The 22,427-nt window shown below is 36.7% G+C and overlaps 1 protein-coding gene across 5 annotated transcripts in view; it reads left to right on the forward strand.

Moving 5' to 3' along the window:
• Positions 1-20,936, forward strand: part of NETO1 (neuropilin and tolloid like 1) — a 64,696-nt gene extending 43,760 nt beyond the window's left edge. Inside the window, exons 7-11 of one of the 5 annotated variants that reach the window (XM_057414767.1) lie at positions 3,381-3,609; positions 15,298-15,411; positions 17,425-17,983; positions 19,143-19,217; positions 20,018-20,936. In XM_057414767.1, the coding sequence (XP_057270750.1) occupies positions 3,381-3,609; positions 15,298-15,411; positions 17,425-17,983; positions 19,143-19,203 (963 nt within the window). In that variant the 3' untranslated portion in view covers positions 19,204-19,217; positions 20,018-20,936. Of the gene's footprint in view, positions 1-1,772; positions 1,915-3,380; positions 3,610-15,297; positions 15,412-17,424; positions 17,984-19,142; positions 19,218-20,017 lie in introns of those variants that run through there. The other 4 variants (XM_057414766.1, XM_057414768.1, XR_008972836.1 and 1 more) reach the window with 4 other exon arrangements.
• Positions 20,937-22,427: the final 1,491 nt, after the last annotated feature.

The raw sequence follows: 22,427 nt of genomic DNA on the forward strand, positions 1-22,427 counted from the left end.
TTGCTGTGAGAGCTGGTATTTTATAACCACTGTAAGGATTAGCACACATTTCCTGTAAGAATAAAACCAGACATAAATTACATCGCAATATTGAAATGGGATAACCTATGCAAGATATATGTTTGCTCATACATACACACATACATACGTACATATAAATGTATATACATATATACAAAGCAGCAGGGTAGAAATAGATAACAAGTGAGCAAGCGTAAGAGGTTTTTGCACCATTAGGTAAAGTATAATTTTACTGTTGTTCTGCAGTTGGACTAACTGCAGTTGGAGTAGGTAAAGGCTTTCCTTAAAAGTGAAATGTGATATATGTACATTACATTATATCTCTACAGTATATCTTATCTTTATATGGCATATTGTAAGGTATAGATGGCATACACATCATAGGCATATATAGCATAAAAATAATGGTGCATGAATATAATATGCTGGAAGCCATCTGTGTTTCTCTGTGAGACATTTATATGACATGCCTTGCTTCCTGGAAAGCAGTCATTTTGCATATTTGTATTGCACTACCTGTGACAAAGCTGGCTAGCACTCAAGTACCCATCAGAGGCAGGCTGCTTCTGTTAGCAGAGGAAAGGAAGCAAGGTGCACATTTAACTTCTCATTCTAAGTGAAACTTTATGCAGAGATGGACTGTGGACTACCTCAGCAGCTTCACAAGAGAGTTTGTGTACCAGACTTTCACAACACCTGTTATGGTCTTGTTTGAGCAGGAGCAAATGGTCTCTAGGACACAGAAGCAGCTCTCTGGTGTGTTCTAGCTATGGCCAGTTTTTTGGTGTGGATGTCACAGCTCTGTCTTTTCCCATACCTCCCACCATCACATATAATCTTGCTCTGGCAGGACAACAGAGACCCTGCACCAGGTGGACCCCAGGAGCCACTAATGAAAGAGGATCTTATCAAGCTATGAGAGTGAAGAGTAAGAGCCCAGTTCTTCGTGGCTGTGTTTGAGTCAATGACTGGTCCAAAAATCTTCTCTGCAATTCTCTCACTGGACTTTTGCTGGTTATTTTTGCTTGGCTCCAGTTAATTTCTGCACATTTTCATATACTTCCTATCAGAGGTGTAATGATTTTTAGGAAGCAGCTGGCAGCGAAGGTCAGCCATATGCCTGGTGGCCATGGAAGTGGCTGATGATATGTAAGCAGAAAAGAGGAGGAAACACACTGAAGATGAGATGTACTTGAGGGGCTAAAGTAGTCAGATATCAGTAAGACAGAAATGCTCTAAGTAGCTGGAGAACACCAAGAGCAAGGATTTGGAGCATGAGGAGTCATGAAGGGTCAGGTGCCTAAGCAGCTGGGGAAAGGAGGAAGAGACTAAAGAATGAAAGACTTTTAAAAGGATGTAACCAATGCAGAGGAACTTCAGAAATTCATTTTCTGCACTGAACAAATCTTCAGAATTCAAAACAAATTTTTAAGTATGACTCTTCCAAGGAAGTCTGTGGCCTGTTTTAACAGGAATGTAAACTTCACGTTCCCCAGTAGGAGAGGAAATGGCAGGACATTTCAATACAACACACATAAAAAGTAGTGGCTAGTGTGAGAAAATTTCAGCAATTCTGGGTGACCAAACTAATATTTTTTCATTCCACTTACAGGGGTGCAGCAACCAGTAAATGAAATTAAAAACACTATGAAAAGTATTCATTGATATAAGATACTGCCATCTGAATTGTGTTTTGCTGTTAACTGTTCCATTTTGTAGAGATTAATACAGGCATCTTCCTTAATTTATAGTTTTTAAGAACCAGGATACATGGTGAAAGTAGAATTTACTTAACTGCAATTTAATTGAAATAGATTCTTCTGAGTTCTTCTGGAGGATGGGAATGCTGGAACATAGTAAAGATTACTGTAAGGAATAACATACCAGAAAAAGGTGAAACAAGCAAAATGAAACGTAGTATACAAAATTTCGTATGCTAGCAAAAATTTTTTTACAAATATTCTTTTGAGAGAGACCAATTGCAAAGCATAACAAGGAATGAAAATGTAACATAATATACTACCTGAAAAGGATCATTTAAATATCTGGGCTATTACTAAACAGTGGCAGACTGCTTAATAATACACGGTTCTCAAACCATAACAGACTTAATATATTATTGAGGTGAAGTGGTGAGCTCTGCTGCTACAAGGATATACTATGTTTATGTACTTTATGCAAATCCAGAGAAGCTTTTTAAGCAATTGTTCTGTGCATGCAAAACAACTGCCTGAAGTTGGTAAGATTGTTTGTAAAGAAGTGTATCTGATGTCTAATACAGTGGAGTTTCTTTTTGGTTGTTTTTGCAAGTGAAGCTGGATGCTGTATATGCTTACTGGCTTTTTATGCTATTTGTGCCCTACTTTGCCTTTCACCTTTCTGTATCATTCTTCTGAAATTTCCTGGGTAGGCTTGGCAGTTAGATTATGTATCATGTGCCTTCTGAAAATATTACCCGTCCTCTCTGTTACTGGAATGTTCTATATTGCTTGTATTATTGCTTTTAAAATGAGTGGTTTTCCCTATTAAAGTCTGTATTGAGTTGAATATCAAATAATAGCATTTTCTCCTCAACTCTGCTTCTTTTAGGTTAAATTTAAAGAGTTCTTTGCAAAGGCCAATACATCTATTACTTTTATGAGAGAGCTTAGCTTGCATGCAAGAGACATTTCCAAAAAAAAACCCAAAACCCAAAAAGCTTTCTAGGTTTCTATCAGTTTCCACAAAATACGCCTGATTTCAACCCTGTTAAATTATGAAAATATGTACCATAAGGCTTTGTTTAGAAAAGCTGAGATGGTGGCCAGATTGCTGGAAGAAACATGAAAATATTAATGATCGAGTTCTGCCTGGCTCCCACATTCTCACTTCCTGAATCAGTGTAGCTGAGACATATCATAAGGATGACACATATTGACTGTGGGGAGGGAGCAGCAATTATTTGCCTTATTATATTCCATGTCAGGCATGTAATAGAGCAATACTGTGCCAGCCAGCGAAAGAAGAAATTTCTAGCTTATCTGTCCTTCAGCTTGAAGGACCATTGTGCATACTTCTCAGAGTCAGGTATATATATGGAAACTAGGACCTCACTGCAAAGAAGAGCAAAAATATTGAGGTGTCCCTCTAGATTCTACTTTGAAGCAAGACAAAATGCCAAGAACTATAAACACCACTCAGTTTCCATACTAATGCCCTTGCAAGGAGGTGACTATGATTCACCATCTCCAGAAAAGTTACTGTGATGGTAGCTTTGTGTGGTCTTTCTCCCACAAGGTAAAACAAAGGTATTTTATTTTTTTTTTAGTCGTTGTCAAGTGTCTGTACATGTTGCTTTTTTTGTTTTTTTTATTTCATAGATCTATTTGCGATTCTTGGACTATGAAATGCAGAATTCCAACGAATGCAAAAGGAATTTTGTAGCTGTCTATGATGGAAGCAGCTCTGTGGAGGATTTGAAAGCAAAGTTTTGCAGCACTGTTGCTAATGATGTAATGCTGCGGACAGGTCTCGGTGTAATCCGCATGTGGGCAGACGAAGGCAGTCGAAGCAGCCGATTCCAGATGCTCTTCACATCCTTCCAAGAACGTAAGCTCCTAATCAATGCATCCACTTATCAGTTTGATAAATGATACAAGTCCCCAAAACTGTTGAAGTTTTCTTCATGCAGACTAGTCACTGAGGAATGTTTCCAAACAATCTATGCAAATATTCAGAACAGGTTTTATTCCAAGAATTTGTAGTATGTAATAATTTGTAACACAGCAGATAGAGCACTGGTTTCAGAGACAGAAAGAAAGGTGCAAGTAGTATGACCTGTCCAGTTGTATGACCACAAGTTTTATCTGATCCACAAGCTACTGGCTGCTATGTCTCAGTTTTCCCTTACACAACGTGGAAAATAATACAGTTCTGAAAGTTTTTATCAAGCCTGAACTTTTTCTGTGAATTTGATTTTTAGATCTCATTATGACAGGCATTTGAAAAATACTTTATGATTACTTTATCACAAGTGGTGGGTGTATATGTGCATGTTCCAAAATGCATATATAACAATAAATGTATGTGTATGATATCATTAAGCAGAGAATTTAATTAGTTTTTTGTGGTAATACCACTTTTCTAAAGTCTTACATGATGTTTTGGTTAACATTCTCTATGTGCCTTGCTTGCATTCATATGTTTATGATTTCTGGACTCAGCAAAACAGCCTTTGAAAGAAACAAAAGGTAGTTCTAGCTAGTTTAAAACAAACAAACAAACAAATCACAAAAACCCCTCAAGAAAACCCAATAATCCTATTCACTGAAAAAGATTGGCACAGGTTACCACCTGTGAAAAATTTCAATTTGTTTTCTTTTATGAACATAATGCATATCTGGTCCCTTGAGGAAGAAGTATACTCATTGATTTTCACATGCTGATTCATGTTCATTTTTAATGCATTTTTTGGCTTGTGCATCACGTGTCTGACACAAAGGTTTCTGTGTGGCTGTCAGTGATTGGAATGAAGCACAACCCTACCAAGCACATTCTTCATCTGTATTCTGTGTGTGTATACCCTGCAATAAGGCAATGAGACTGGTGAGAACAGCCTCTGTAATTCCTTAATTATGGCTCTGATTAGAAATTTCTGACAGTCTACATGCCTGAAACTGCATACGCCACTGTACTTTCACAGTGCAGCTTTAGGGTGGATTACATTTTTCTTGTCTGTAAATCAGTCCAGGGTCTAAAAGATACTGAGAACCCTCAGCTGAGATGGTACTGCCTTTTTCTCATATCTGCAACTGGAGATGTCTTGAATATTCAAGATCTGATTCATTTTTTCACAAGGCATCCTGATCTGTTACCTTAGAAACAACTGCATAGACACTGGAGGTTCACAGCATTTAAAGAACTGGGGAGTGAAACTCTGTGATGACTAACTTGAAATGAAGGTTTGAATAAGTGTGTGTTTTCATATTCTAAATGAAAGTAAGGATTTTTTTTTTTTTTGGTCTTATAATATTCCCAATATGTTTACGTGAGCCACTTCATTCTTGTAAACAGACTGCAGTTAGAATAAACTAACTTCATGGTATTCTTACTGGGAAGTTTAAAATATTAACATGATGTTTTTTTCTGTAAATTTATTCTGATCAGTCACTGCACACTAAAAGCTGAAAAATTTATTAAGAGTTAAAATGTGCTCTGAGATACATATATGTAGCCTACTCATAAATAGTAGAAGAAACTGCATCTGTGGTTTTAATGCTGGAAGCTGACTTTAATGATTTAAAGGTGATGCAGATGGTGCTTTCTGTGCCATGTCAGTTGTCTGTAAGTGCTGCCCTATGCTGCAGACTGGTGCTGGCTGTCAGGAGTCAGAGCAGATGCTGGTATATGTGCTGCAAAGCACATCTTGTAGCATGTAAACTGTGATGCCTTTCAGCAGTGTGTGGGAATAATTAGATCATCTGCATGGAAGAGAAGGAATGTCAGACCTCATTCAGGGAGATGCACATCAGGGAACAGACACCTGTGTTTCTACTCAGGGCCAAAGAAGGAAGAAGAAAAGCTATTTTGTTCACCTAGAGATGAGAAAGAAAAAAGAAAAAAAAGGAAGATGACATTTATGTTGTGGTTGTGTGCATGGGAAAGAGTGACAAAGTAAATTCCTGTATTTCCTGTTGCTGTGGGACTGAGGTGTTAGGATCTGTAGCTCCCCAAGTCCCTCTCCTTAGTGTGGAGACTGAGCTCCCTTACACAAGGCACTGTGCACTGGCATTTTCTTGGGGACTTGACAGCTATGTAGAAAAGAGTTCTCTTATATGATTATTTTCATAGAGTTTGATTTGTGTATTCCAGTTACATTTGAAATAAATATGTGAGGTTGGGGAGAGAGGCATCTAAAATGTAGTCTTACAAGTTTCCAAATCTCTAGCAGAGCAGCAATGCAATAAATTTCCTTTTTCTGAAGGAAAAGCATATAATGCAGGAAGTTAAATTTTCTATTCCAGAAAATCAGTAATGATTCTTACATGATCAAAATAGTAGTAGATCTCTAAGTAATGCTTAATAACCTTAATAAAAACTTAATAATTCTTAATAGCTGATAATTTAAAGTGATGATCTGATAATTTGCAATCAGTATTATGAGATATTCCAACTATCATTTTGGGGTTTGTCTGCTGGTGCCTTTACCTTTATAGTCTTTAACATATCTTCTAAAGCATACATATCTAATTTTTTTTTGCGTGTGTATGGTAGTTACGTCTACAATAGATTTTAAATTTCCAAGAAATTAGTTTAAGAATCAGAAAAAGGAAAACAAGAAATCTGGTATCATCAAAAGGTGTCTCTTCATCTGGTAAGAAGACTTGAAAAATGTGGCTTTGTTTTTTCATCCACCAACTAACTGTTCGTTTCATTTTCCATGACTATGAGAGTAATCACCAGCCTGATTAATGACAGACATTCTACACCTACAGCTTCTTCAAGGAGCTGCTGCTGAGCAGACACACCTACACTTTAACCTAAAAGCAGATTTGTAGAACCAGGGCATATGGGATAAGAGAAAATCCCTCTGTATGCACAGCAGGCAAGATGTTCATTCTCTTGCTTCTCACTGCTATTTGGTTGCACTGCTTCCTCCTCTGTCCATAGCCCTGTATCACAAATCCCAGATGAGAAAAATGTCATTCCTTCTTCTATTTTGTTTCCCCTTTGAGCTCTAAGCCTGCTTGTAAAGCCCTGTCACATGTGGCTTTCCTAACTGAGCACAAGTTCTGTCGTTTCAGTTTTCTTTTTATTAACAAAACCGATATTTGGATAGAAACCTAGGGCCATGTTTGGAAGAGCAGTGAACAGTCTTACTGAGAAACAGTGCTTAAATCCTTGTTTACAGCCATAATCCTTGAAGATGATCATCCCAGCATGGTCAGTTCTCTAATGGGGAAAAGGCACTGCAGGTATGCAGTATTAATGACTGTGTTTATTGTGGTAATGCAAAAGAAACTACTGAAATAGGTAACAGCAAAGTGATAAGTGCAACACAAGTGGAGAGATGGTTTCCCTTTGCTCTCCTTTTAGGAATGTAAATAGATTGCAGTTTTGGTGGTTTTGCTCCCCACACTAATACATAAAAAAGAAACGATCAGGATTGCCACCTTAGTGGTGCGGACTCACCTGTGATTTTCTCCTCTGTGCTGTTTGCAGCTCATTCTAGTGAATATCTATCTCTTCACTTGCTAAGCATCTCAATAGCTCTCTGACCCTGAACAAAATAACTGTTTGTATAAACTGAACACAGACTGGAGCTCTGAGCATATGCTCCTGAGCTGCCATTCTTTGTTTGCTTTGTATCTCAAAAAAAAAACCAATCATGAAATCACATAGAAGTGTTTTTTAAAGACTAGATTATCAATGTGTATCTGGCATTGACTATCCATAAAAGTTACATTTATCTTGAACAGAGCTGCCTGATGGTGACTGTGAAGAAAAGTTCAATATTAAGCACATTTCAAGTGTCTAATGGCTATATTTTAATATGTTGGTTTTTGGTTTGTTTTTTTTTTTTCATTAGTGGCAAATGAAAATAGAAGTAATTTTACTTTAGGTAATATACTTGTGGTGTATAGTACTAAAACCATTTTGATAATTTAATAATTTTCACAAAGTAAGTGAAACAGTCTCTCAGCCTGAGTGATGGACTGCTCTTTGGAGAGGCAAAAGAAAACTTCTGTTCAAGGGTGATTCAAGAAACATCTGAAGAATTTGTCTTTCTCTCATTAAAGAAAGAAAGCTCTATATTTCAGCAATGAAGAGTGCAAAAATCCAAATTACCTCTACCTAAAGAATTCATGTGCAGAGCATAATGCAATGAGCAATCCTGACTACGTGAAGAGTAGGTGTGAAATGTCTGAGTTCAGTGTAAAATATTTCTCTAACCATTCTTCAGATTTCAGAAACTTCCCATTCACCCTCAGGAGAAAGCAAGACCTCTCAAAAATGTTATGACAAGAAGGGAAAGGGGGCAGGGAAAGACAGAAGCCTAAAAATAGCAAGTAAGGTAGTGCATTCATTTAAGATTAGGAGTCCTGACTGAAATCCCTGTCTTGAAACAGACTCAAAGGGTAAATCCACACTGTTCAATGAACTATGACATAGACACCGAAGCCAGCTTGCTCAGGAAAGGAAAGGAGTTGCACTTAACTGCATGGTGCTGAGAAACAGTGTAAATACACTGAGAAAAGCACTCCACTCAAGTGGAACTGCCAGACTTCACATCAGGTCCATAACAAGTTAGCTTTTAGCTTCATCTTGTAAAAAATATTTTGACCTGGCTGTGTTCGCATTTATAAAGGTATAAAATTTGCCCCCAGAAATGATGCTCAACACACAGAGATAATGTGTTTTGTTATTAATGTCATAACATCAGAATAGTATAACACTCAGAATATATAATTGCTATAGTTCTTGATATAAATTGGCATTTTATTGTATAACTGTGCATGCATTACTTGTGAATATTTATTTTGTTGTTTCAGTGAAAGCAGTCTTTTTTTTTAAATATATAAAATATGACTGCTTTTATTCCATGTTACTTTGTAAAAATGACATATGGAAGAACTATTAATGCTCTTTATGCCTTAGGGCTACTCAGGATTCAAAGAACTTATCATCGTTTTACATTAATAAACTAAAAAGTGTAGATTATTGGCTCCATATGCATTCCCAAAACCTTCCAAAAGCAAGAAAATACAAACAACTCCATTGCCTCAATTTTTATGAATTTTGAAAGCAGTTACCTTCAAATACTGAGTTCAGGCTTTTTTTGAATACTGTGGTGGTAACCTTCTTGAAAGATAATCATTATAACAATCTCCTAACTTGTACTGGAAAAAAATCTATTTACATGCCAGGTAACAGAAATAGGGTTGCTATTATCGTAGGATTTTTAAAGTATAGGTTTCCTAAACCTGAAGAAGATTCTGGGATGTCTATTCCTGTTAACTCACAAAATACTTTGCTTGTATATCTTCTAGGTTAAGTGCACCATCTTGTGTTCAGTATAAATAATTGTTGCAAAGCAGAGGATGTTACATTATAATTATTTCAATAACTATAAAATCTTTTTATATGTTACAATACAAGATATCCCTATATGTCACAAAAATTCTTAAAACCAAAATATTCACATTAAAAATAATGTAGAATGAAAGTGCTTGAAGGTTTTTTCTTTTATTTATATTATTTATATAAAATGTAATTTTACATAAAAATAATTATTGGTTCAAATTCAAACTGGATTTTATAACTAGTTTATAGTGTTTTCATGCAGAAAAAATAATTAAAAAAAAGATTAAAAGACTCAAAGTTATTAAAATACATCAGGTTGAATTATATGTATAGTTCTAATTTGCTCACTGGTGGTATTATGAATTGTTCATTGTGCTGAATATGCTATCTTACTTATTTCTAGGCCAGTATCTTGGCAGAGCTTGACTCAAGGCAGCTTTAGGACACAGGAGAAGTAACATAACTGTGTGTTCCCAGATGTTACTTTTAATCTAATTATGAAGCCATCTTTTCAGAAAGTCATAGAAGGGTTGAGCTTGGAATGGGCTACAGGATATGGCCTAGTCCAATCCTCCTGCTTAAAGCAGTCAGCTACAGCAAGTTGCTTAGGGCTGGCTGTATCCAGTTGGGGTTTGAATATCTTCAGTGATGGAGTCTCCACAACTTCTCTGGGAAACCAGCTCCAGCACAGTGTTTGACCAGCCTCCAAAAGTTTGTTGCATTTAAGGGGAATTTCCTGTATTTCATTCAGTGCTGATTGCTTCTTGTCATGTCACTGGGCACTGCTGAGAAGAGCCTGGCTCTGTCTCCTTTGTTTCTTCCCATCAGGTGTTTGTACATGTTGATCAGATCTGCCTGAGCCTTCCCCAGGCTGAAAAGGCACAGCTCTCTTAGCCTCAGCTCATACACCAGATGAACCAAGCCTTTGATGGTCTTTGTGGCCTTAGTTGGATGTACTCCAGTATATCCATACCTCTCTTGTGGCCAAGAGACTATGTACACACTCACTGCAGATGTAGCCTTGCCAGTGCAGAGAAGAGGGGAAGGCTCACGTTTCTCAGCCTACTGCCCATGCTCTTTCTAATGCAGCCCAGGATACTGGTGGCCTTCTTTGCCCATCTATACAGCCACCCAACCACTTTGTCTATCAACCAGTCCTTCCATTTTTGCACTGCCTGAAACTTGTGGGTTGAAAGCTTTTAAGTAGAGAAACACAACATTCACTGCTCTCCCCTCATTCACCAAGCCAATCATAGCAGTCATGTCAAACGTGATTTCCTTTTCATAGATCATCCAGACAAAATTCTTGTCCTTCATGTGTTTGGAAATGGTTTTCAGGATTATTTGCTTTGTCACCTTCCCAGAGATCAAGTTGAGACTGACTGATTGAATGCTCTCAGCATTCTCCTCCTTGATTTTCTCAGAGATGGGGGGACATTTCCTTTCTTCTGGTCCTCAGAAATTGCCTCCAATCACCATGATCTTTCAGAGACAATCAAGAGTGATTTCACAACTACATTAGGCAACTACTAGGGGTATTGCATGAGAGCCCATGGGCTCATGTCTGTCCAGTTTGTTTAAATATTCACTAACCTGGTCCTCTTCCTTGCTCCAGGCTTTCTCCTTCATCTCAAGAAGGCATACAGTACCCCTTTTCCATGTCATTTGTCACCAGGTCCCCTGCCCTATTTATCATCACACACACATTTACCCCATCTTGCTTTAGCAGATGACATACCCACAGAAGTCCTGTTTGCTGCCCTCTACAGTCCTGCTGCTATCACTTCTATGTGTCCTTTTTATGTTTGAGTTTAGTCAGGAGCTCACTGTTCATTTGCAGGCTGCCACCTTCTCTTGATTTTCTGCTTCTCCAGGCAGACAACTATTGAGCTTGGAGGAGGTGATCTTACAGAGTCAACAAACTCTCCAGGAACCCCTGTCTTTCCAGAACCACCTCCCATGGCATTCTTCCAAGCAGACCCCTCAACAGTGATTTTTTTCCTTCCCAAGGATCAGAGTCATGATCCTGCTTTTTGCCTTATTCCCTCTTTGCAGCAACTTCACCATCTCATGATCACTGCAGCAGGGCTGCACCTGACATTCACATCCCTGGCTAGTTCTTCCTTGTTTGTAAAAGTATGATGCCTAGCAGAGCTCCCCTTATCAGCCTGACTCTTCATTAGGGAGTGTAGTGATAGGACGAGGGGTAATGGGTTAACACTTAAACAGGGGAAGTTTAGATTAGATATAAGGAAGAAGTTCTTTACTGTAAGGGTGGTGAGGCACTGAAATGGGTTGCCCAGGGAAGTTGTGAATGCTCCATCCATGGCAGTGTTCAAGGCAAAGTTGGACAGAGCCTTGGGTGGCATGGTTTAGTGTGAGGTGTCCCTGCCTATGGCAGGGAGGTTGGAACTAGATGATCTTAAGGTCCGTTCCAACCCTAAATAGTCTATGATTCTATTACCTGTGTCAGGAAGTTATCATCAATGAACTCTGGAAACCTCCTGGATTTATTGTGCCCTGCTGTATTGTCTTCCACATATATTAAGGGGTTAAAATTCCCCATAAAGATCAGGACCTGCAAATATAAGGCTTCTTCTAGATCTCTGAAGAAGGTTTCATCTACTTCTAGTCCCTGATTGGGTAGCTTTTAGCAGACAGACACCAACTACAGTATCGGTGGCTGTGGGCCAACACTGGGCTGGCTACTAAACCTGAACCAAAAACTTTCACTTGAATCCTTGCTCGACTCAAGGCATAGCTCTGTGAATTCCTGCTGCTATCTCATATAAAGGGCATTATATAGTTGTGGGGAAGACCACTGATTGATAGAGTAGGGGGTTTGCTGGGTGAAGAGGTTTGTGTTGCTTTGTTTAGTTGAAGCTAAGGATAGTAGTAGCTTCTTTTTGTGAAAGCATCCACAACCTTTCTTCAGATTTAAGTGTTTACACACATAAATGATGTTCAAGACTTAGGTTAAGCCATCAAGTGTTGCTACCACATGCTTTGTCTGCTTGATTCCATTCTCATCCAGTGTTCTGTAACAGCTGCAGGGAAGCATCAGGACCAGATTGATCTTGATGTAAAAGAATCCTGTTCACTACCAGTTCATGTATCTTTTTGCTATTACTAGAATGTCCTTGGTGCAGCATCCCAAGACCCCTCTGTTCTGCCTCTTCAAGGGCAAGCTCCTTAATTCCTCCAGAGTACAATGGGACAGACAAGTTTTCAGCTTCCCTTGATGCTTTCATTCATTCCAACAGAAAACCTTCATTAGAGTGTGGAGAATATATTGATTTTTTTTGTCCAGCTTAATCACTCCAAGTTCAAGACACCATAGAGAGGGCCTGACTATACTAATTTTGTAATTATGAACAAAAAAAAGGGAGTTGTTTGTCATTAGGTTCAGGAATCTTAGATTTGGTTCATTCTCATGCTAAGTATGTTGCATTTAATCTGAAATTGCTTTGCTTCACTATTAATCTAGTTTTGACATTTATTCACATACCATGTCTTTCCTCCAGAGTTCAACAACACAATTTAGAGGAACTGAATTTTTCTCTCTTTTTTCTTCTTTTCTCTTGTCTTTCATTTCCCGATCTCCCTGCCATCAGTTTGCATAATTATCCCTTCTTAAATCTGCTCTTATTTTTCTCTCTAATTTCTGAAACATTTCCTAATATTTTTCATTCTATATAAAATCTCATCATTTCTTTCTGTACAGAATGTATTAAGTGTCCTCTATGTCTGCTATGCAGTTTTTTTCTCTTTCTTTTTCTTCCTTTCAATTCCTTTACTACTTTCTTCTAGTTCTTTCCTACTTACCACCACCATGCTTCTAAATTCCTGTATTTCACCCTTGCACAACTGTCCTTCTTTCCCTTAAATTGCTGTCTATTCTCCTGGGAGTTGTTTTTCCACTATTAATTCTTTTGTTGTTGTTGTTATTACATTCAGGATTAAATCAGATTTTAAAGCAGCAAGAGCATGGGTTCTACCTGCTCAGATACAATACTCCGTCTTTAGTAGTTCACTTCTTTTTTGTTTTTTTTCCTTCTTTGTGGCTTTATTAACATATACTTTCCTAATCCTGTTTCTTTTTTTTCCATTCCCTTGTCACTCCTTGTGCTTTCTCCATTTGCCATGTAGGTCTTCCTTTCTTGCATACTTCCTACTTACTAACATGCAACTTGAATGAGTGGCTACATAGGTCTTCTTTGGTTTCCCCTTCATAAATTCTCTCTCTCTCTCCATTTCACTTTTTTGCTTAGAGCAGGCAGTGTGATCCTGTCTGTGTGTTGGAAAGAACTAGTTCCCAAAGATCCTTGTCTTACCTGGAAGCAGGGACTGCAGCTACAGTGCAAAAGGATAATAGTGCCTCTGCTGGGTTCCTTATATGATGTATCACATCATGATGTTATAAAATATCTTCCACACTCAGCCTTCACTGTCCCCAAATGAGAAGAACAGAATTATAAGCACTTCCCCAAAGCACACTCCTTGCTAATACACCTGTATCATAGAATCATAGAATACCAGGTTGGAAGGGACCTCAGGGATCATCTGGTGCAACCTTTCTAGGCAAAGCATGACCAAGACTAGATGTCCCATCACACTGTCCAGCTGAATCGTAAAAGTATCCAGTGCTGGGGAATCCACAAATATGTGCTCTTCTGTTCTTTCTGTCCAGTTTAAAGTAAAATCCTTCCTTAACACCTGACCAGGGTCACTTCAACTTAGGGGATGGTATACTAGATGTTTTCAAAAATTGAACCAGGGGCAAAACCAGTCTGGCTCATCATTTTTCTGCATTGGCTAAAAGATACAGCATATATATATGGTTGTATCTGAGCAGATAGTTGAGTGTTTTGGAGTGTGTACAAGTTTTCATGTCATTTACTATTTGTTTAACAGACCATAACTGCTCTAAAGAAGACATTATAGTCAGTTATGGATATCTGAACTTAAGCACTTCTTGAAAAGTGGATTTCTTGACATGATATATAGAGTCATTAAGTTCTACAATATAAATCTTCTGTACAGCCCTTAGTTGGCAAACCACTGAAGCAGTCATCTGCTCTGAGCCAGCCTCTGCAGTATGCATATATGTTGTCATAGGAACTGCTTTTAAAGTTGCAGAGGAGAAAAACTGCCATGAAGCATCAAATTCTAAGTATTAACAATATGAGTATCTCCTTTCTGATTACTTATGGGTCTTACGCTATTTTTTAACTTTGCTTTAAAAATAATTATAATAACGCTTGTGGTTTGTTTGACTTTTAAAAAAAATTCATAAACAGTTCATTTTTCCAGATTTAACACTTATAAAATTTGTAGCTCTTTTTCTAAATGGAGGAATACCTTCTGGTTTGGTTTTTAAAAAATAAATAAAAGGAGTAATTTAACTTTACTCAGTTTCATAATTCTGGAGTACATCTTTACAATACTAACACATAATGATGTCCCAAAACTTGAGTAAGTAGCACAGTTCCTTCTGATGTTTACAATTCCTCCCATAGCTTCCAAGCTGCTTCTTCACAGTAATAGTAAATGGACATCAGTAAAGCCATCATCCTGCAGTTTTAATCTGCATAATTCTCCTAGACCTAGATTCTCCTAGGCTTCAGGGATGCAGAGGACTGTTGCTTTTTTCCAATCTTCATATTTGTGCTCAGAAGGGTACTTTTTAAACTGTAGCCTTTCTATGACCAAAATGTTTTAAAAATAAATTTATTTTCTCTGTGTATAAATTTCCAGGCACAGTTGGTATGAGGACTAAGTACGTGTCTTCTTTGAGTCATAAGTTTTCATATAAAACTGGAGTTTTAGCAACAAACTTCAATACAGATTATTTTTCATACACTAAGTATGGCTGGGATAGAGTTAATTTTGTTTTGGATCTGTGGCTAAAACTGTTGGTAACACATCAATGACTCCATAACAATGTACAGGGGGCCAACCTACTACAGCCATGAGAGTCAGATTGTAGGAAAGTCCATCTGTTTCAGAACTGAAAATCTTTTGCCACAGAACAATAACTAGTTTATGATATGTGTGCTCTCAGTGCTGCATGTCAACTATTGAATAAGCTCAAGACACCTGTGTTGCATAGCTTTTTTCTATCACAGATTTCATGATCACTCCTAGATGTGTTTGTCACAGAGAGCTGAATGATTTACTGCTTAATATCAGCTTTTTCTTTCTTGTTTTTAGCCCCTTGTGAAGCCAACGCATTCTTTTGCCACAGTAATATGTGTATTAATAATACATTGGTCTGCAATGGACTCCAGAATTGTGTATATCCTTGGGATGAAAACCACTGCAAAGGTAATGTGCAGAACTGGAAATGTCAAGTCATTTTGCCTGCATGGGATACAGCATATTATCCTTAGCTTCTTGTTAAGTATGTGCCAGATGGGTCAAAGCTCAGGAAGAACAATTTAGGGAGAGCATACGTCAAGCAACTGAGAAAATAGAGGTAAAATTACGGATGGGTTTTCTTTTTAGTGTCTGCATTTGTTTTGCTTGGTGTTTTGTGTTGGTTATGTCCTCCTGGTTGGTTATGTCCTTCTGGAAAGCTTTCTGATCACTGGGTCTCTGTTTCTCATACACTCTAAAATGTAATTAGAAGTCATATTTTGGTTTGTTTTTCATAGTTCCCTTTGTAGTGGAGTAACATACGGGTAGCAGGTGTCTTCTAGTTACATTTCATGCCCGTAACAGCCCAGGTGGGCTAAAAATCCAAGGTGAAGTGTAATTGATACTGTAAGAAAGCAACCAAATCTACCTATAATTGAAGAGCAAGGTATAAACACAGGAAATTAAGAATAATATCTCTCATAGGTGGGAACTGATGTTCTTAACCAGGTGCTGAGAACAGTTTCTGAATATTGCTCTGTCTTTCTGGGAAAAAAAAAAACAAAAACAAAAACAAAAAAAATAATTCAGCATCTGTGTTGTCTTCAGGGAAAAGAGCTTAATGATCTAACTTTGAAAGCTAGGGAGACAGTTCACTTCCCTCCCACCCTGCCCTCCGTCTGCTGCAGATTTGTTCCTGGAAACATGGGATATGCCAAATTTAGGAACCAATCAAGAAAAAAAATTCAGAATGAGGTGGATTAGCAGTCAGGCCATAAGTCTGCTGAAGCCTGTAAAATCCTGACAAGCAGTGCGACAGGGTAAAACACAAATGAAAAAGTACTTCAAAAGAGCACAGTAAAACTGTGGTATGGCATAATGTTCTTTAAAGAAACTAAACATACAAATGAGAAATAATTATCTGTTCTTTATTTATTCACCACAGAGGAAAACAGAAAAACTTCCTCACTCTTTAATTTACAAAATTATTTTCACCTTTAATTTGTCAAGTACCTTTCTATTGGGCCTTGTGAGCTTATCCTCTCTTATTTTCTGACTGATTCCAACAAAAAAGTTGCTTGTTGCTGTGTTGCTTTTTCTAATTCTGCTACTTCCCCAGAGCCTGCGTCAGTCAGAGAAACCCCAGGTGACTCTACAAAAGCAGGCAATGGGGAGTACTGAAAAGTTAATTTTTGTTATCTAGGAAATTATGAAGAGATGGATGTTATTGCTTTGGTGCCAATAACTTTAATTTCAAAGGCTTTTTATTAAGCCCATTGATACACTTAAATTGTCAGGAAAAATTACACTAAACTGGGTGTTGCAACCTAATCATTGTTGTTCAGTCTTGCTGTTCCTATGGGAGGCTTATGTGAATGCTTTTTGACATGTAGCAGTTCTACAAGCCTCAGTCACCATCTCATGTGTCTGCAGCCATATGAAAGCAAATCACAGAGAAATACTGTGGTGCCACTTTGGGCGCCACAAAGAACTGTCATGGTTTAAGCCCAGCCACTAACTCAGAAGCATGCAGCCATTTGCTCACTCACCCCTCTTCTATCTCCCCCTGCTCCCAGAGAGATGAGGAAGAGAATCGAAAGATGTAACTCCCATGGGTTGAGATAAGAGCAGTCCAGTAACTGAGGTATAACACAAACCACTGCTGCTACCACCAATAATAATAGTGATAAGGGAAATAGCAATGGAGGAGAATACAACCGCTCACCGCCTGCCGACCAATACCCAGCCTGACCCAAGCAGTGATCTACCCCTTCTGGGTAACTGCCCCCAGTTTATATACTGGGCATGACGTGCTGTGGTATGGAATACCCCTTTGGCTAGTTTGGATCAGGTGTCCTGACTCGCTCCCTCACGGTTTCTTATACCCCTCCTCACTGGCAGAGCATGGGACTCAGAAAGTCCTCGAGTGTCTCAGACTGCAATTAATGCTGTGCCTTTTTTTTTTTTTCTTCTGTCACACAGAAAAAAGAAAAGCTAACCTGTTGGACCAATTTACAAATACCAGTGGGACTATAATTGGAGTGACTTCTTGCATTGTGATCATCCTCATTGTTATCTCTGTTATAGTACAGATCAAGCAGCCTCGTAAAAAATTTGTCCAAAGGAAAACAGACTTTGATCAAACAGTGTTTCAAGAGGTATTTGAGCCTCCTCATTATGAGTTATGCACCCTCAGAGGGACAGGGCCTACAGCTGACCTTGCTGATGTTGCAGATGACTTTGAAAATTATCATAAACTGCGGAGATCCTCTTCAAAATGCATTCATGACCATCACTGTGGATCACAAGTGTCTAGCATTAAGGGCAGCCGTAGTAACCTCAGCACAAGAGATGCTTCTGTCTTGACAGAAATACAACCCCAGCCTGTAAAACCACTCATTCAGCCCATGAACAGGAGAAATATCCTTGTCATGAAGCATAGCTACTCACAAGATGCTGCAGATGCGTGCGAGATAGACGAAATTGAAGAGGTACCAACCACAAGTCACAGGCTGTCCAGACATGATAAAGCTGTTCAGCGGTCAGTATCAATAGATTTTTGATGAAGACTATTGTGTAAGGACTTGATTGCCCAAACATATTCACTCTTTATTCAGTAAAGACATATTTCTTCTTTATTTATTGTTTAAATTTCTGTTTCCTGATAGCACATACCATTATATTATCTCTTTCTGTCTCTCTTTCTCTCATCTCTGTTCCTGTTTCCTGAAGGACCCTGTATCTCAGTTTTACATTTCTACTTTATAGCTTTCTTTTTCTTTCACCATTTTACACATACTCACATGCATACATACAGAAGTCAACAGAGAACAGGTATAATTTTTAAAAACTAAAGATTCTGTGTGAATCTCATTTTTATAAGAGCCACATACATGTGGCTTCCTTTTAACTGAGGTGGCCTTGAGTATCATCCACTATCGGTCTAATATCTCTAAATCAATACATGAATAAATAAAAACATACATATATTCATTTTGATGCATGGCCAATAATGAGAAACATAATTCTGGGGTAAAGAAACTCCTTTTCCCATGAAAAATTATTTTTCATGTAATGAATTTCAGTATTTCCAAACTTTACTGTAGCTACTGTTCCATTATTAATCACAGTGTCTTGGTTTGTCATAGTAACATATATATAGATAGATAGACTAGAACATGAGACAACATAGTGAATAAAGAAAACTCATATATTTATGCATAAGAATCTTTCTAATCAATAAAAAAATTGTCAAATATTTGACAAATTTAAAAAAATCAAGCATATTTTTAACAAAAGAACTATTTCTACTGTATATTGCACTTTTAAAGACTGTAAATATGAACGATTAAAAGTTTATAAGTCAAGAAAAAGAAAAGCAGATGCAAAAGCATTTATGAGCAATTTATTTGAAAAAAACCCCACCAGCACCAGAAACTTTTTATATATATTTGTATTTTTCATAAAAGCATTATTTATGTAGTTCTTGTACTGTTTACATGCCCTCCATATTTTCTTTGCATATTAATACATTTCTGTCTCTTAAAAAAAGTGATTATTTTAATCTAATTGCATGCCAATGTAAATTTTTCCATTAATATTGATCAGATTATCAAGTTGTACTGTTAAATATCTATAAGTATATATTTTTTTGCTATGCAAACATTATTATTTTGAATGAAATAGCCATAACATTCCAGGTTCTGCCTCATTGGGTCTCTAAGCAAACATGAGTCTGAGTACAACACAACTAGGGTCTAAGAGACAATACTGAGGTAAGTAAACATACCTTTTCAACAACTGAACAATTATGTTGCTTGCCATTGTATTTGCTATATTACTAAAATGCATGTTAGTTCTCCAATTACGTGTCACCTTGTTTGGAGAGAGCCAATATTTGAATAGTGAGAAAATTGAAAGACAGATGACCACTAACATTGTAAACAAAGCAAAATCTGTTAATTCCTTATTCTTGAAAGCATTATAGTCATCCCCTAGCTAAATATAAGAATTCCAAACACTTTATAAATGCAGATGCTTTGCATGGTTCTGGTGGTTTATTTTTTTTATTTATGAAAATAAAATTTAGAGTCCCAGCAGACAAAATAGCATGTAAAACCTGGTAATCTAACCCAAGACAGGAAGATATGGAACTATCTAGTTTCAGTTCTTGTTATTAATCCAGCCTGTTGAGGTGTTGGGGGAAGGGTATGTGGTAGTACTGAGAAGTTTAGGTACTCTGTAGCAGTAATGTTAATGTTTGCAAATTAAACTTCCTTTTTTGAGTCTTTTCCTATTTTCTTTTGTAAGTTGTTATCAACACTTAATAAATATAATCTCAGATATTTATAATGGAGTTGTAGATAGCTCCTAGTTTGTCAATTTATAAATGTATATGTGTATATATGTATATAAACTTAGATATGTGTGTATACATGTTTATATGTATATATTTATACAGCAATTTTACTGGGAAAGAATCTGTTAATGCTTTTACTGCTTCTAGATTAGGTAAATATTTTTTCTGTATTTTTCCTCACAGGTAGAACATATTTTAACTTTGTTTTGCTTTCAGACAACTACTCATGCAGTCTTTCAAATTCTGAATGGAAAAATCTACAGTGAATTGTTTCAATTTCTGAGAGTGGACATGTTTCTAATTTCATTTCATTGCCTTTGTCCAAACCCAAGAAGTACAGACATATTCCACTTCCTTAGCAAGATATTCCCATTGCACAATAATATATTATTTTCTAATTGGGCTGCTGGCCACCAAGTGCTCCTTAGTTTTTAAATACATTTGGAGATTTGCTGCAAGCCTGAAGAAGAAATTAGCTCCTGAGATCTGCCCTTTTTTTTTTTTAATTTTATTTGATATGTTTTATGTCTGTGGTTTACTTGTATGTTGCGTGGTATGTAGGAGAAGATTTTCATTGAACTTTTGTTATATGTACATTGTTTTCATTATATAGACTGCTTGAGAATAGTGCGCTCCTGGGTGATTTTGAACATGCTACAATGAAATGTGAAACTCGTCCTTGGAAACACCAGCTAGAGGTTTTATGGACTCTCTGACCAGCTATTCTCATATCATGACAAAATTCAACAGTGTTGAGTAAAATTACTAGAAGGCAATAAGACTTTGGTTATTATGCTTATCAGTCATTTCTCTTTTTCTCTCTTCTTTTTGTTGCAAGTTAAATTCCCAATTTCAGGAACAATTTATTGAAATCAGGTATTTAGCCATTCATAATCTCCTCAATAGAAATGTTTGTTGGATAAGCATCTAGCAATATGACTGAATTTGACATTGAGAAAATAATCTGCATGTATGTTTACTGAATATTTGAGTTGGCAAAAAACCCTTTATTAGATACATTGTAAAAAGCATGCATTCACAATTATTGCTGTTACTGTTCCATTTCTGTGTCATATGCTTGCTACTTGTAACTTTTTATATAAAAATACATAAAACAATGTATAATAATTTCTTACCTTGAGTTTAATGGCAATGTTTTCTTTTACCAAATATACAAATCTTGTGTAATTCAGAGGATTAAGTTCAAAATGTAGCTTCTAGGAACTTGAAACACGGGTACATTGAAGAATCAACTGTCTCTCATAAAGCAAAATGCATTTTTTTTTTAATGATTTAAATGAATTCATCATACATAAAGTTGATGATTGCCTAATTTCAGTTAAAAGGTTCCTGGTAACCTTTGTATTCAGTTCTGTACTCTTAACTAATTTATTTCCATGGCAATTAGTAGGAGGTTTCCTTCAGTGCAGCAGAGATTTTTATCAGTCATACAAATGTTATGGCTGGGCTCCAGTTTAAGTGTTGCAAATATAAAAAATTTCCTTATGCACGATAAACTCAAATTCATAATTCATGCTATAAACATTAGTAACCAACAACAAAATCAAACTTAAGAGGTTACGTTATTAAGGAATTTTTGGAGATTGAAAAGCCACAATTATGTAAAGTTGAAAACCCTCTCATTTAAGGAGTCAATATGCTAAAATTATAGTTTTATTACTGTTTAAACTGTTGTCTTCCAAATTCTGTTTCAAAACAAATCCCAGTCCCTTCTTAAACGTACTGTGTCATTCATGGTTGTTAGGTTTTCTACATAAAGAAATTTCTAGTTTTATTGGAAAAGTAGGAAGAATTCCATGGATCTTCCTAAAGCATAAGTAGCTGAGAAGAGATTGAAAAATATTGACACAAAAAATAAGGTGATCTATATCACCTATTTAAATATATGATAAATAATTTGCGTAATTAAAAATACAAGTAATCTGATTTATACAAAACAGTTTCTAGAAATATGATTTATAAATGACATGAGAAGAACAAGGGTTTCAGGTATTTGCTTTTTTTTTGTTTCATGTATTTGTAATGTATTTTACATAATTTGATTTTAGCTTGATTAATTTGTTTGTTATCACGTTAGCTGCAAAAAGCAGTCCTCCCTTAGCTGCAGTCATTGAGAGTCATTGAGTCATCTTTCAATTGTATGGATTTTTTAGCATGTTTAAGTAGCTCATTTACGAATCAATATCTCTTACCAAGTTCATATACTTTATAACTGTTTTTTTTCTTTAATCTTTCCAAGACCTCTCTCATGATCCTTTCTTAAGTATATTTTTTGCCACATCCATGCATCCATTATAAAATCAAGGAAGAATGAAAGACTTCCTGAAGGAAATACATAAACATGCACACACATTTATGTATATTTATAAGCATTTGCTAATGGAGATAGCATATAAATAAATATATAAGGAGAAATCTAAATATGTGAATTCAGATTTGAATTAATTTTATTTGTCACCGAGGGAGGTGCTGAAGCCTTGGATTTTAAAGTTGCTATATGTAAGTGCCTAAATCCCACTGAAACACAGGGTCTAGTCCCTCCTGGAGAAGCACACAATGAAATGCAATGATTTTTCCAGTGAAGTGTTAACCTGTATAAACAGAG

Source organism: Pezoporus wallicus, unplaced genomic scaffold (genome assembly GCF_028554395.1).
Source record: "Pezoporus wallicus isolate ANWC-B61680 ecotype Strahan unplaced genomic scaffold, APGP_CSIRO_Pwel_v1 contig_2, whole genome shotgun sequence".
NCBI classification, from domain to species: Eukaryota; Metazoa; Chordata; class Aves; order Psittaciformes; family Psittacidae; genus Pezoporus; species Pezoporus wallicus.